This window comes from Ictidomys tridecemlineatus, chromosome 5 (genome assembly GCF_052094955.1).
Source record: "Ictidomys tridecemlineatus isolate mIctTri1 chromosome 5, mIctTri1.hap1, whole genome shotgun sequence".
NCBI lineage: Eukaryota > Metazoa > Chordata > Mammalia > Rodentia > Sciuridae > Ictidomys > Ictidomys tridecemlineatus.
Window position 1 is genome coordinate 39,070,529 of NC_135481.1, and position 15,256 is coordinate 39,085,784.

The window sequence follows — 15,256 nt, forward strand, 5'->3', positions numbered from 1 at the left end:
CTCATCCACCTGTATTATAGCTGGGCCTTATACCACATCTCTACTCTCCCTTCCCTCCCCCATGCCTGCCTGGCTTGGGTTTTACAACTTCATGAAGGTGTTGACTATTCATATATTTCCACTTAGTCATTGCTAGGCCATGCATTGTAGCTTTAATCTTTTAAAGATTAATCTGTAGCTTTTAATCTTTCCTAGGTATGTCAGTTGTTCTAGTCCTATAATTATTAGTTGTCTTTCTCTAATGTGTCTTACTGAACTCACTAAACCTGATTATAAAATACAGGTGTTATCTCTGTCCTACTATAGTACAGTGTCCTCATCATTCCCCCAGTTCACATGGGTGATCCAACATTCAATGGTTGTCAAATTAGATAAACATCTGTTTTGGTTTTTCATTCTTTGTCTATGTGTATGTGTTGAGGGTTGGTGCTGGGATTGAACACTTGTCTCATTCTCTTATTCTTCTGTGTGTGTGTGTGTGTGTGTGTGTGTGTGTGTGTGTGTGTGTGTGTACACTTACTGGGACTTGAAATCAAGGACACTTTACCTCTGATCTACATTCCCAGGCATTTTATTTTTATTTGGTTTTTGTTTGTTTAATTTTGAGACAGAGACTAAGTTTCCTAGGAGCTTTGCTAAATTACTAAGGCTGGCCTCTAACTTGTGATCCTCCTACCTCAGCCTCCCAAGTTGCTGGCCTTCTAGCCATGCACCATTGTGCCTGACCTTATTCTTATGTTAACCTGTTTATGAATTTTTACATAGTTTATTATTCTTTTTCCCCTTTGTATTTTTTCTTTTTTTTTTTCTTTCATTCCCTTCTTTTTTTTCTGTACTAGAGATCAAACCTAGAAGCACTCTTATCTCAACCCACAGTCCCAGCTCTTTTGAGATAGAGTGTTGCTGAGTTGCCCAGGCTGGCCTCAAACTTCTTGCCTTATCCTTCTAAGTAGCTGGGATTACTAGTGTGTGCAACCACACCTGGCTTTCCCTGTTTATTTTTCAAAAAATCCCTGTTTTTAATTCTTTTTTTTTTCCCTAATCCCTCATTTCTTTTAATCCATTTAAAGGATATATAGCCACTAAATTTGGGGTTTTTTTCAAGGCTAATTTATCTTTTTTGGCTTTAATCTTCTTATTGTTTGTGATCCCAAAAGAACCCAAGTTAAATCAAGGATTTGGTTGCCATTGAAATTTATAGCGGAAAATTGTAAGTATTAAGTAAGATGATTCATGATATAAGCCTCTTCATTTTGAATGTATATGGAACCATTCCCCAGGGTTGGACATCTCAAGGTACAATCTTTGAGTATGATGTCAGGCCTCAATTGCTGTATGTGTATCATTTTATTTTTATTTTTTCATTAGAGCATTTTAGTTATACATAATTGTTGGGTTTACCCCTACAAACTCATACATGTATGGAATTCCATTTCAATTTATGATTCCTCCTCCTTTTCCCTGCACCTTTTCTCTCAGATCTCATTCCTCTCTCCCATTCTCCTTTGTGTACTTCATTCGATTTCCTTTCACTTGTCTATTTACTTTTATTTGATAGGTTCTTTCTACCTATGCATAAAGGTGAAGTTTCCTGTAGTATATTTATGTATACACTAACATGGTTTTATTTAAGAATTCATTTTGCATTGCCTCTCCTTACCCTGTATGTATCATTTTAGGTATATTGGTTTCTAGAGTTTTGTATGTCTTATTTGAAACTCCAAAATATGTCTTATGGTAATATGGTAATGCTGTGACAAGCATTGTGTATTTGCAAATCAGGTTTGTGGACACTGCATTAATAATAATAAGCTTTTATAATACCTTTTTTTTTTTTTTTTTGAAACTGAATTGCCAAGGCTGGGCTTGAATTTATAATCCTCTTGCCTCAGCCTCCCCCAACTTGCTGGAATTACAGGGTGTGCATCACCTCATCTGGCTTAAAATGATGTGTGTGTGTGTGTGTGTGTGTGTGTTTTGATAGATGGACAGAATGCGTTTATTTGTTTATTATGTGGTACTAAGGATCAAACCCAGTGCCTCACACATACTAGACAGGTGCTCTGCCACTGAGCTACAGCCCCAGCCCCTATAGTGACTTTTTCTTTGAGAGTTTGTAGTTTTCTCTCCAAAGATTCTAAACTATGCTAAAAAATGAAGGATAATGCCACATAAAAGCCAGACCAAGAGGACACCATAAGAAAGAGCAAGAGCCAGATATGATGGTACACAGCTAATAATCCTAGCAATTTTTTAAGACCAACTATGTCTTAAAAAAATAAGAAAGGGGGCTGGGCTCAGCAGTAGAGCGCTCACCTAGCTCATGCAAGACCCTGGGTTCAATCCCTAGCATCACCTAAAAATAAAATAAAGATATTATATCCACTTACAACTAAAAAATAAATATTTAAAAAAATAAGAAAGGGCTGAGATTATAGCTCAGTAGCAAAGAGTACCTGGGTTTAGTCCCCAGTACCCCCCCATACACACACACACACAAATTTTTTTTTTAATAATTGAACATCCATGGAGGATAGTAATTAAGTGGGAACTTATACCAAGGTGGTAAGCAACATGAAGTACTGTGCTAATGTTGAAGGCGACTGTTTGGTCAAACCCCAGCTCAGCCACTTGCTGTTGTCTCAGTCTAGTATCTCTTCCTTTTTAGTAAGATGGAAGCTATTCACAGGATTGTTGCAAGAATTCAGAGAGATATGTATATACCCTAGCGTCATACTCAGTAAAAAGAAAGAGCTCTTATTCTGAATCTCTCATGCTGTCCTCTGGCTTTTTTGTGGCATTATCCTTCATTTTTTATTTAGTTTAGAATCCTTGGGGAGAAAACTGTAAACTCCCAGACAAAGAAAAAGTCACTGTAGGGGCTGGGGCTGGAGCTCAGTGGTGGAGCGCTTGCCTAGTATGTGTGAGGCACTGGGTTCTATCCTTAGCACCACACAATAAATTCAGCTCAGCAGAATTTAGCCTTTATTATTTCTAATAGTTATTTAGAGGAATTAGGAATAGGAAAAAGAGACATCATTATTATAGGTGACAGAAATTAAGGAGGCCTTCTTAGAAATGTTAAAGCTAGAACTATAAAGATGAAAGAATGAAGAAAAGTAGAGGGAGTCAGGCACGGTGGCACACGCGTGTTATCCCAGTGGCTCAGGAAGCTGAGTCAGGAGGATCATGAGTTCAAAAGCCAGCCTCAGCAACCTAGCAAGGCCTTAAACAATTTAGTAAGACCCTGTCTCTAAATAAAATATTAAAAGAGCTGGGGATGTGGCTCAGTGGTTAAGCACCCCTCATTTAATCCTTGGTACCAAAACAAACAAAAAAAAAAATCATGAGGGGAATTTTATTCCTGCCAGATTCCTAAATCGTACAGAGCTTAGAGTGCAATTGGGAAGGCAGAATTGCCAATAGATCATTTTGTCCCTATGTAAAACACCACAGAGAAAGCCAAGGAGGAAGCAATGATGAAAGCTGAAGAGTAGATGCTTAAGGGGAGTGTTTGGAGAAAATCCCAGGATCGGGATCACACACACACACACACACACACACACACACACACCCCTGCCAAAAAAAAAAAAAGTAGAGGGATTCTAGGTTAGAGAAACAACTTAGGCAAAAAGAGGGGCAAACAAATACAAATAAGGAACTCATCCAATTAAAGGGAAGAGACATACTGTATTGGAGAAAAATATACAAATAGGATACGAAGTTAATTCAGTATCAGGGCTCAGTTTGAATTTGGTTTTTTACCACTTAACTGATAGAAGGAGTCCTCTGTAGTGGAACCCACAGTAGACCGAAGAAGACAGAAAATGAGATCTAGGAAGCCCATCTGATAGAACAGAGCACTATCCAGAAGAAGGCAGTGAGGGCCCAGTTCAAGATGGTGACAGTGTGATTGTAGAAAGCACAACTTCATTTCTGAAGAAGCACTGGCTAGATTTGGTGACAAAAGAGATGATGAGGACATTTTGAATTGGGGATTCTTTTAGAATGTCCACATGTGGGATGGTAGTAGACTCAATAGCTAAAGACTAGCAGTCTAGATTTTAGAAACACTTAGTGTTATATTTTGTTATTTGCTTATTTGTTTTTCAACAAACTAAAAATAGCTTCCAGGGATTCCTTTAAACACTCTATTCTATCCTTGAACTTAATGTAACAGGAAATGATCCTATGATGAGAACCCAAGAATGCACTGAAAGCCATGCCTATCCCTTTCCAAGGTAGCCCCAGTGCTTAAGAGAAAGCAGAAGGCTTTCTCATCTCATACACCAAGCCCATCACTTACTTAGCCTGTGCAGTCTTTAAATTCTCTAATTTCTCTGCACTGCAGTCTCCTCATCTGTAAAATGGAGGGTCGTTTTGGGGGGGGGTTTTGTTTTTTATGAGAGTGTGTGCTTGGGATTGAACCCAGGTCCTTGTGCTTGCTTAGTATGGGCTCTAGCACTGAGCCACAACCCCAGCCCTAAAATAGAGGTTTTAATAGTACCCAAGGTATGGAGATTGCTAGGTGAGTTAATACACTTGAAAAATTGCTGCGTTAAGGATTAGTAAGTACTAAATGTTAACATAAATGTTAATTAACAGTGTTGTGTTAGCTACTGCTATAATTGAGTGTGCGCGCGCACATTTGTGTTGATATTTTTGTTTTTTTGTCAGTACTTGAAATTAAACCCATGGCCTCACGGCATGCTAGGCAAGTGCTCTGCCAGTAACTACTATCCCTTTTTTTCCTTTCCTTTCCTTTTTTTTTTTTTTTTAAAGAAAGTGTCTTGATTCCTTTTCTAGGCTGACCTTACACTCCTGGGCTCAAGCAATGCTTCTACCTCAGCTTCTTAAGTTGAGACTATAGGGGTACCACAACACTTGGCTTGGTTTTTCTGTTTTGTTTTCAGTACTGGGATTGAATCCAGGGTGCTCTGCCACTAAGCTATATCCCCAGCCGACTGCCTTTTTATTTAATCCTGTTTTGTTTTATTTTATTTTAAAGATAGGGTCTTACTAAGTTACCTAGGCTGGCTTTGAACCTGCTATCCTCCTGCCTCAGTCTTCTGAGTCACTGGGATTACAGGCATGCACCACCATGCCCAGCTTATTCTATTCCTTCTTTTGAAATGAAAACTGTGCAAAGGCCAGGAGCATGTCTCTTGCCCAGAGCAAATGAAGGAATGGCTTGGTTTTCTGAGACAATATGTCTTCATTCTAGTATAGAAAGAAGCCTGACCCTGCTGATGCTAATCCATTACAAACAATATGAGTGACTGGGTTGCCCCCAGAGTTTCTGAGAATGCTTTAGTCTTTGCTATATTCTCATCTTGCCTATGTAGGTAATATTCTATGACAGTGACTGGAACCCCACTGTAGACCAGCAGGCCATGGATAGGGCCCACCGCTTGGGGCAGACAAAGCAGGTTACAGTATATCGGCTCATCTGTAAAGGCACAATTGAGGAACGCATTCTGCAGAGAGCCAAGGAGAAGAGTGAGGTAAGCACAAGGGAAAAGGATGGTTGTCCTGGTGGAGAGAATACGAAGTCAGCAACACTGACTGGATTAAGACTGTTTGAGACTGTTGTCTTTCATTGGATATGAAGAAACAAATTTCTTCAAAATCAGAACTTGTACAGTAGCAGTCTCAGCTGCTGCTCATGTGCATACTGACACTGAAAAGGACCTTCATGACTAACACCCTGTCACCTTCAGAAGAAGGAATGATTTTTGAGCTTGCTTCCTGGCATTCTAACTTAGCTACCTCTGACTTGCATTCCAAATCTGCTAGTTTCCAAGGGAATAATTTGTTTTGTTTTGTGTTTCCATCCTGATTCAGTATTATTAGGTTTTCTACTTTCGAATTAATAGTCCCAAGCAAAGAAATTTTTATTGTTCTTTCTGTTGGGCAAATAATCTGGAAGAGCAAACAAGGAGGTGAACAAGAAAGAAATAGGGAAACCAGAGCCCTCATCTGAGGAGCAGGTTGAGAAAGACATTTATTTCTTTCTCGATATTTGTTGTTTAGTAATGGATTCCTAGAGGTGATGTTTTGATTTGCTTTATGTAGATTCAGCGGATGGTGATTTCAGGTGGGAACTTCAAACCAGATACCTTGAAACCGAAAGAGGTGGTTAGTCTTCTTCTAGATGATGAAGAGTTGGAGAAGAAACGTACGTACTCTAACCACTTTGTGCCCTCTCCTCTCCAGTCCCACATATCTGAAAATGGGAGGAGCACTTGCATGTATTCCAGGGCTAGACAAAACCAGAGGCCATATTGGGGAGGAATATTTTTATATTAATACTTCTTATTAATTTCCAAACACAGATGTTTGTGAAATAAAGGGCAAAATTTGTATATACTTTAAAAGCAAATATACTTAAAATATACTTTTAGCTTGCACAAGGAAGGCTCTGCCCAACTCTTCAGCAATAATGAATTTACTCTTCTGCCCAGAAAATGTTTTTATAGGGAAAGAAGAAGCACACTGCTATAATCATTCAAATTTCTCTCCCCTGTGTTTCTAGTTTTTGAAAACATTGGGTTTTAGATTTATCCTGTGAGTTTCTTAGGGCTTTCATAGGACCCCATTAGAAAATAAGCTCACATTTGGCAGCACCTTCTAAAAACCTTTTGTTGATCTGTGTAATGCAGATATTTAAATACTAAGGAGAATGGGAGTGAGGACACAAGACAAGGAAAGTTTTATAATACTTGTGGTACATTCAAGCGTGGTGGCACATGCCTATAATTCCAGCAACTCAGGTGGCTGAGGCAGGAGATCGCAAGTTCAAGTCAGCAATTTAACATGACCCTGTCTCAAAATAAAAATGAAAAGGGAGGGTCAGGGGAATGTAGCTCACTGGTAGAGTCCCCTAGGTTCAATCCCAGTACTGAAAAAAAATAAGTGTAATAATGGTTTGAACACAAAATCTGTTGAGATTCACAAATTCTTCATTTAGAAAACTACCAGTTACCTGCCTTAAATAGATTAAAGTCATATTTTGGAACATAAGTATCAGATGGGGCCTCCTTAATTTTCAGAGAATGAGGATTATGATTGCCACAGTTACTTTATCTGGTGTTTTGTTTGTTTTGGTTTGATTTGGTTTCTCTTGGTAGTGAGACTGCGGCAGGAAGAAAAACGGCAGCAGGAGGAAACCAACCGAGTGAAGGAACGCAAGCGCAAGCGGGAAAAGTATGCAGAGAAGGTATCTCCACCCTGGGGTATTGGTAGGGGCCAGGCAGGTTGTCCTCTTGGTCATTGGTTGGTATCCAGCTCTAGCTGTGATTTATACCAGTTCCATGATATTTGATCAAGAGAAACAGTGTTGGTAGGTAGGACTGTATTCAATCTCAAAGACCCACTTTGTTGATGGCCACAGTTTGATTATAGAAACTACTTTTCACTGCTAAATGTGGGTGAAATTGATGTTACACACATTATTAGATTTCATAGGATTTTAAGAAAGGGCCTTGTGTCTCTTTGGCCATAAAGCTTTGATGGTTAGCAACTTAGGATCCTGTCTATATTACATTATCATCTTCCTGTAGATGTGCTAGCTTTCCTGTTACAGAATTCATGTCCTTGATTGGACCTACTCTAGGCCAAACTCTTTTTAGCCCAAAGGATGCCCCTGGTACTCACTTCATTTACAAAACAGAAAAATCCTGAGAATGAAGAATCCAGATCTGTATAAGACTGAGCTGCCATCTCTATTTATTTCCCCAAGCTCTTTTATCTCTCTACCCTCAAATATCTAACCCATTATTTACCACTATTTAAAATACAAATGGCTTTAATATCCATAAACAATGTCATGAATTAACAGTTTACATCAGGTCATCCCTGCTCAAAGTGTAGAACAGACGATGCCCACTGAAAATATAAACTTCACAGAGACATCATATATTAACCCTACAACAGATGTAAATACAAACACAGTGGTGCAGTGGATTGGTGAGATTCTCAGATGTATCCAAACACATTCTATGATTCCAGATCCCTAATCTGTGACAGAGCCCTGCTCATCTTGATCCTGAACTGCCTAATATTGCTTAGTCACTCAAGAGCTTACATGAAATTGAGGAGATAATGATAAAAGCAACCCAAAAATAAAGTTTTAAAAACATATATAGGAGCTATAACTCAGTGGTAGAGTTCATGTTTAGCATATGTGAGACCATGCATTCAATTGTCAGTACCAGAAAAAAACTCTGTGTGTGTGTCTGTGTAAAACGCTGTTATTCCCTTTTGTGAGAGTGCATTCATTCTATACTTGCTGCTGCTTAGAGGCATCCTTTGCCCACTTATTGGTTCAGGGTAGTTGGCCTACCTTTAAACTGTTTTGGGGAGGGGGGTTGGGGGTTGTTTCTCATTGGTAGAATACATACTTTGTATGTGTGAGGCTCTAGATTCAATCCCCAGAGCCTAAAAAAACAGCCCTGTATTTCAGGACTAAAATACACATAAGCTTTTAAAGTATCCTTTTTCTGCTTCCTTAAGAGTTTTTAATTCCCTAAAAATATAGTAATAGAAGAGCCTAGGTATAGTTGGTTAGCAAAGCCTTTGCCTCACATGTGCAAGGCCCTGGACTTGATCACCAGTGCTTCAAAAAAAGAAAAAAAAATGACAATTTTATGAAAAATAGAGGTTTGGTCATAATTTTTTTCCCTAATCCCACTTCTCTCTTGGGGTATATCTTTATGGTTTTTCCATATAGCCTAATCTTTGTGTTTTCAGAAGAAAAAAGAAGATGAGTTGGATGGGAAAAGGAGAAAAGAGGGTGTGAACCTGGTGATCCCGTTTGTTCCTTCGGCTGATAACTCTAACCTCTCTGCTGACGGGGACGACTCCTTCATTAGTGTGGATTCAGCTATGCCCAGCCCTTTCAGTGAGGTGAGGCTTCTTGATGCCTTCATCACAGCAGTGGAACTGCATCCTGACCTTGTACCAGGGACACACTGCTGGGCATCCTTTGCTTCTGGAGTCTTCCTGCCTCACGGAAGGGGGTTGCACATGGGATTCATAAGGAGAAAAGCAAATGTGGACAGGCTGGCTACTCAGAAGCAAAGCAGGGGGATCTGAACCTCAATAGTGAATCTTTCCAGGCAGGAAAGAGAAATACGGGCAAGTCCTGTAAAGCGTGTTCTCGCTTGGGTGCCAGTGCTGTGGGCTGTGGGCACTAAGAGTAGTAGTGATCTCAACTCTTCTACTTCTAGATCTCCATCAGCAGTGAGCTGCACACAGGCTCCATTCCCCCTGACGAGAGCAGCAGTGACATGCTAGTCATTGTGGATGACCCAGCCTCCTCAGCCCCTCAGTCTCGAGCCACCAACTCTCCTGCTTCCATAACAGGTTCCTCTGTCTCAGACACCGTGAATGGTGAGTGTTGCTGGTGTCCCAGATGGTCAGAGCTGTTTCACTGCCTCACAGAAAACATTAGTTTGGTAATGGGTGGAGGTCCTGATTCGTTGTACAAAAAGGGAATTTTCATTCTTTAAAGAAGAGTAAAAAGGGGCTGGGGTTGTGGCTCAGTGATAGAGCTTTTGCCTAGCATGTGTGAGGCACTGGGTTTGATTCTCAGCACTACATATATATAAATAAAGGTCCACCAATAACTAATATTTTTTTAAAAAGAAGAGTAAAGGGGAGCAAAAAGATTTTATGATCTTATTTTTTCAATAAGCTTATCAAGTGAACGGAGGAAAGAGGTTTAGCAAGGCTTGGTGGTGCAAACCTATAATTCTAGCAACTCGGGAGGCAGAATCGTAAATTAGCAAGTTAGTGAGACCTTATCTCAAGAATGAAAAAAAGACCAGGCACAAGTGCCCCTGACTTCAATTCCCAGTACCAAAAAAAGAATGAAAAAAGGACCCTGTGTTTAATTAGAAGGAAGGAAGTAGGGAGGAAGGGAGAAAGGAGAGAAGGTTTAGAGAAAGCAAAGTAAGAACTTCATAAAGATTTGAAATTTATTTTCTAGTCATTTCCTTTTTTTTTTTTTTTTTTTTGTAGTTCACTTATTTTTCTTTTAGTCAAAGTTAGCTTGTCTGGGCATTTCTTGCTTGTCATGTGGGGCCCACTATTGCTGGTTTTTTTTTAAGAGAACTCTAAATCTAAAACCTAAAAGTAGCGCTCAAGGGCTGGGGATATAGCTCATGGTAGAGTACTTGCCTAGCATGTGTAAGGCTCTGGGTTTGATCACCATCAAAACCAAAAAGGAAAGAAAAGAAAGCAAGGCTTGAGTTAAAACTTGGTGGTAGAGGGCTTACCCACCTGGGCAACATGCCAAGACCCGTTTCACAATGAAAAAGAAGAAAAACACCCTTAGAACAAGCTTTCTGTTGGGGGAGAATCATGTTAACATTTTAATGATGTTCATTTTGTCCCCCTTCTTCGCCATTTGTTCCCACAGGAATTTCCATTCAGGAAATGCCAGCTGCAGGTCGTGGTCACTCAGCTCGAAGCCGAGGCCGCCCCAAAGGTTCAGGAAGCACAGCCAAAGGAGCAGGGAAAGGCCGAAGCCGGAAGTCCACAGCAGGCAGTGCTGCTGCAATGGCAGGAGCCAAAGCAGGAGCTGCAGCAGCCTCTGCAGCTGCCTATGCTGCATACGGGTACAATGTGTCTAAAGGTACGGAAGTCAGGGGTGGCTATAGACTGTCAAGAGGCAGTCTAGAAGTCTGTTTTTTGTTGTTGTTGTTCAAATTAGTTACACATGACAGTAGAATGCATTTTGTCAGATCATATATAAATGGAGTATAACTTCTCATTCTTCTGGTTGTATATGATATAGAATTACACCAGTCGTATAATCATATATCCACATAGGATAATAATGTTCTATTCATTCTACTATCCTTCCTACACTATACCTACTCCCTCCTTTCACTTCTTTCTGCCTAATCCAAAGTAACTATTCTTCCCAAACCCCCTCCCCCATTATTGTGAATTAACATCAGCATATCAGAGAAAGCATTTAGTTTTTGGTTTTGGGGGATTGGCATATTTCACTTAGCATGATATTCTCTAGTTCCATCCATTTACCAGCAAAATGTCAAAATTCGGTTCTTTAAGGCTGAGTAACATTCCATTGTATAAATACACTACATTTTCTTTATCCATTCATCTATTGAAGGGCACTTAGGTTGGTTCCATAGTTCAGCTATTATGAATTGAGTTGCTATAAACATTGATGTGGCTGTGTCACTGCAGTATGCTAATTTTAAGTCCTTTGGGTATAAACCAAGGAGTGGGATAACTGAGTCAAAAGGTAGTTCCATTTCAAGTTTTCTGAGGAATCTCTATAGTGCTTTCCATAGTAGTTGTACCAATTTGCACTCCCACCAACAGTGTATGAGTATACCTTTTTCCCCACATCCTTACCAGTCTGGGCAACTTAGCAAAACCGTGTCTCAAAATAAAATTTTAAAAAGGGTTGGAGATGTAGCTCAGTTGTAGAGCATTTGCTTAGTATGTGTGAGGCCCTGAGCCTATCCCCACTACTAAGTTGGGGGCGGCAGGGAATACAGTGCTTGTTAACTGGGGATGGAAAGCAAGGGGAGAAAGTAGTTAGAAGTTACCTGCAATTCCCCTGTGGATGAACCTGTCTGTCCACCAAGCACTTAGAATTCGTTTTTAGAAAAGTAAAATGGTACATAAGAAACATTGAAGAATCGTTGTATCAGATGAAAGTTGATTTAGCCCAGGCAGCAAGCCATCAACAAAAATGAGGGATTTCACCTGGGTTCTTGAAGTGGCAAGTCTTGGAGTGTAGGAGTGGTCATAGCCAATGTCAGGAAAATGGACACACAAGATAAGAGAGTGGACAGGCTTATGCCCTCAGGCCTTAGGTCTCCCTCCACCAAAAAAAAAGGAGAGAAGGTAGAAAAATGCATTAGCGCTTAGTAAGTTATAATTCTTACTCATCCTGCAGCCCTGGCATCCCCAATTATATGTGTGCTCTGTCCAGAGTCCCAAGAGGGCATTTTACTCTCAGTAACATAATGTAGTGAGTGCTGGTTTGATGTCATTTTCTTTTCAAAACTAATCCCTCTTACTGAAAAGATAGGACAGGAAGAGCAAGCAAAAATGTCAGGAATAGGGTGGCAGGGAAGGATTCCCCACCCCTGTCCTCCAGCCCAGATTCTAGTAATCAACATCACAGGTTCACACTTAACTGGTGCTTACCAATCATTCTCTTTCTCCATCCCCACAGGAATCTCTGCCAGCAGTCCTCTGCAGACATCCCTTGTCAGGCCTGCTGGTCTTGCTGACTTTGGACCTTCAAGCGCCTCTTCTCCCTTGAGTTCCCCTTTGAGCAAAGGAAATAATGTTCCTGGGACTCCCAAGAGCCTCCACTTGACCAGCAGCCTAGCCTCAGACTCTATGGTCCGGAAACAGGGCAAAGGCACCATCCCCTCTGGAGGACGGTAACCATCTGGGCCCTCCAGCTTCCTTCAACCAAACCAGGGACTAGAGTCCTGGCCTGCAGATGGACTTTGGATGGCTTGCCCAGTGCAGCATCTTACATCCCAAGTCAGAGGGTAGAGAGGACAAGTTGCAGCAAGGGAAAGACAGGTGGTTAGTGTGAGCACTTTCATCACCTATTTCCAAAGGAGTGTTCTGGGGTAGCCTATAGGAAGAGGGCTCAAGGACAGGGCCAGCCCCACAACATCCCCAATGAACTCTGTGGCCAAGTTTTAAACCTTCTACTGGGGAAGGGCCTGACATAGACACTCTTTAGATGCTCAGGCATGCTGTCTCCAGCCCCATTCCACCCTTCAGCTCTGACCATGTCCCTTACAAAGGCTCTGCAGGTGCTGTGAAGAGCCTTCCATGGTGGAGACTTCGTATAAGGTTGTAATTTCCTGGAGGACTAGGAAGGGATAAAATTGTGTACCTGGTGTCCACAATCTTTGGACAGCTCCTCAGGCCTACAAACTCTATTTGCTACTGTGTCATTGTTGAAGAGAGAGCAGTATGTGCCAGAGAATGTGGTGGCTTATAAGGATGACAAAAGGCCAAAGGAAGCAGACCCACAGGCAGTTGTTTTTCCAGCATTTCCTCCCCTGTCCTGCATGGTTCACACCAGGGAACCTTCAGGTCCCACCAGCAACAGTAGCAGCAACTCCCACCCCAGGGACTCCCAGAAGCCAGTAAAGAGACCAGGAGCCACCTCAATCAGCAGGACATCCTCACTGCCCCTCTTACAGATGCCCCTGTGCCCATCCTGAATGCACAGTCTCCCCACCCTTGCCCTTCAGCCCCTGCTTGGCTGTATGCACTGTCTGTATTGCACTGAGAAAGGAAGGGGCAACAGGAATGAGGTAGAGAGGGTGGAGGAGGAGGAAAGCTCAGCACCAACCCTCCCATCCCCAACCCAAACAGCCTGAGCTTGCTGGCCTCCAAGAGAGGCAAGGGGGTGGTATCTGATGGAAGGGGTTCCCGCTTGCCCACCACCTGAAGTCCCTGGTGGAGCAGGTGCTTCCAGTTGGGCCAGCCTCTAATTTGCACACCTGAAAATCGCGGAATTGAGTTTAGATAGATTGATTTTTAAAACTTTTTTTTTTTTTTTTGGAGTAGGGGTTCTAGGGGAATCATTTAATTTAAATCATTAAGATTCCCCTGACCAAACCCAGACTCCTGTGTACAGATGCTATTTAGAGGGAATCAGAAAAATGCCAAGCCTTTTTTCTCTTTGAATGTGCTGTCTATTTTTATAACTGAACTTGTACATATGTATAAAGAGAGACACTTCTTCCTTTTACTAACTGGATTAAAAAAAATCTTAAATAAAATGGAGTGAGATAATTTTATGTAAATCAGGGTGTCTGTGGTCTTTTTAGCTGCTGCTTTGGGGGACAAACTAAGGCCCTTGTGGGATGTGGCAGAATAAAGAGAAGGTGGAGCCCTGTTGTCTTTCTGTGATCAGAGGACAGGGTTAATGGAACAAGGAGTGCACTGTGGGTGTTTCCTCAGTAGCAGTCTTTATTGGACTTAGGATTTTGCCTCCAGCCATCAGAAAGAAGGCTTGACCAAGTCCCTGGCATGTAGCAGCCAAGGGCCTGGGGATGTGGGACTCTTTGTGACTCTGGACCTAGGTATAGACAGCTTGGTCCATTACATAGTGATAATCGTACTACTGATAGTGTCTCCAAGTTAGCTTTACTTTCAAGAATTATGACGGAAAACAGTAAAATGTGTTCCTAGAAATTCGAGAGATATCCAGGCTATGAAAAACGTAGCTCAGTGATCAGCTGAGAAAAGAGCAGTTGCTCCTAGCCTAGGCTGACATTCAATGATTCTATGATTGAACTAAAACACTAATGTGTTCTTGCTTCACCTTTGAATAGGGCTCATACTGTTCCCATGTTAGCTGGCTGTGTGTCCTCCCTAGCATTGGCTTACTCTGCATGCTTTAATCAGGGTGGGCAGTCTCCTTTACAGCTGCTGCTCACCTCCCAGTCACGAGGATCAGCCTTTCTTCATTATGTGGTTCTCAGGTAGCACTAGCAGATACTCCAGATCTTGTTTTTCTTGATGGTAAGCATACCCAAGGCTTTATACAGTACAAACCAGCATCAGTTTCCTAATTTACCATGTCTTGTGGCTGTCACCACTGTGGCTGCTATGATCTAGAGAGTTAATAGAGCCCACTAGGATAGGTTCTCTCATTTTCATCTCAGCAAGGCCTCTGGTGTATTCCTACAAAAACCTTGCCAAGGTTAGCAGCAGCACCTCCCTGGGGATCTGACAGCTCTTGAGGACCTAAAGCAGCTTCATGCATATGCGATTAAGCCATTCCTCTTCTGAAATGGATGTGAAGTTTTTATATTTTATTTTGTCTGCAGGTATGTTCACTCATAGTCTTCTGTCGGCAGACTTTTATAATACTTGTTCAACCACTTCAATCTAGTCACTGAAGACAGGTAATATATTGTATTGAGGCAAACTTGCAGCCTTAATGTTCTCCTCACCTGTCCCTCCCTTACCTAAGGATAGAGGAATGGGACTTTTTTTTTTTTTTGGACCAGGGATTGAACCCAGGGGCACTTAAACACTAAGCCACATTCCCAGTCCCCACGCTTTAAAAACAACAACAACAAAAAAGTTGTTGATGGACCTTTATTATTATTTTTTTATTATTTATATGCAGTGCTGAGAATCAAACCCAGTGCCTCACATATGCTAGGTAAGGGCTGTACCACTGAGCCAGCCCCCCAGCTATTTTTATTAATTTTTCTTTAAT

At 41.3% G+C, this 15,256-nt stretch overlaps 1 protein-coding gene across 3 annotated transcripts in view; it reads left to right on the forward strand.

Moving 5' to 3' along the window:
- Positions 1-13,829, forward strand: part of Ino80 (INO80 complex ATPase subunit) — a 131,808-nt gene extending 117,979 nt beyond the window's left edge. For 2 of the 3 annotated variants that reach the window (XM_078049791.1, XM_078049790.1), the window contains exons 30-36: positions 5,346-5,504; positions 6,076-6,178; positions 7,131-7,219; positions 8,752-8,907; positions 9,231-9,393; positions 10,424-10,639; positions 12,224-13,829. In XM_078049791.1, coding sequence (XP_077905917.1) covers positions 5,346-5,504; positions 6,076-6,178; positions 7,131-7,219; positions 8,752-8,907; positions 9,231-9,393; positions 10,424-10,639; positions 12,224-12,441 — 1,104 coding nt within the window. In that variant the 3' untranslated portion in view covers positions 12,442-13,829. The remainder of the gene's footprint in view (positions 1-5,345; positions 5,505-6,075; positions 6,179-7,130; positions 7,220-8,751; positions 8,908-9,230; positions 9,394-10,423; positions 10,640-12,223) is intronic. The other variant, XM_078049792.1, reaches the window with a different exon arrangement.
- The last annotated feature ends 1,427 nt before the right edge of the window (positions 13,830-15,256 follow it).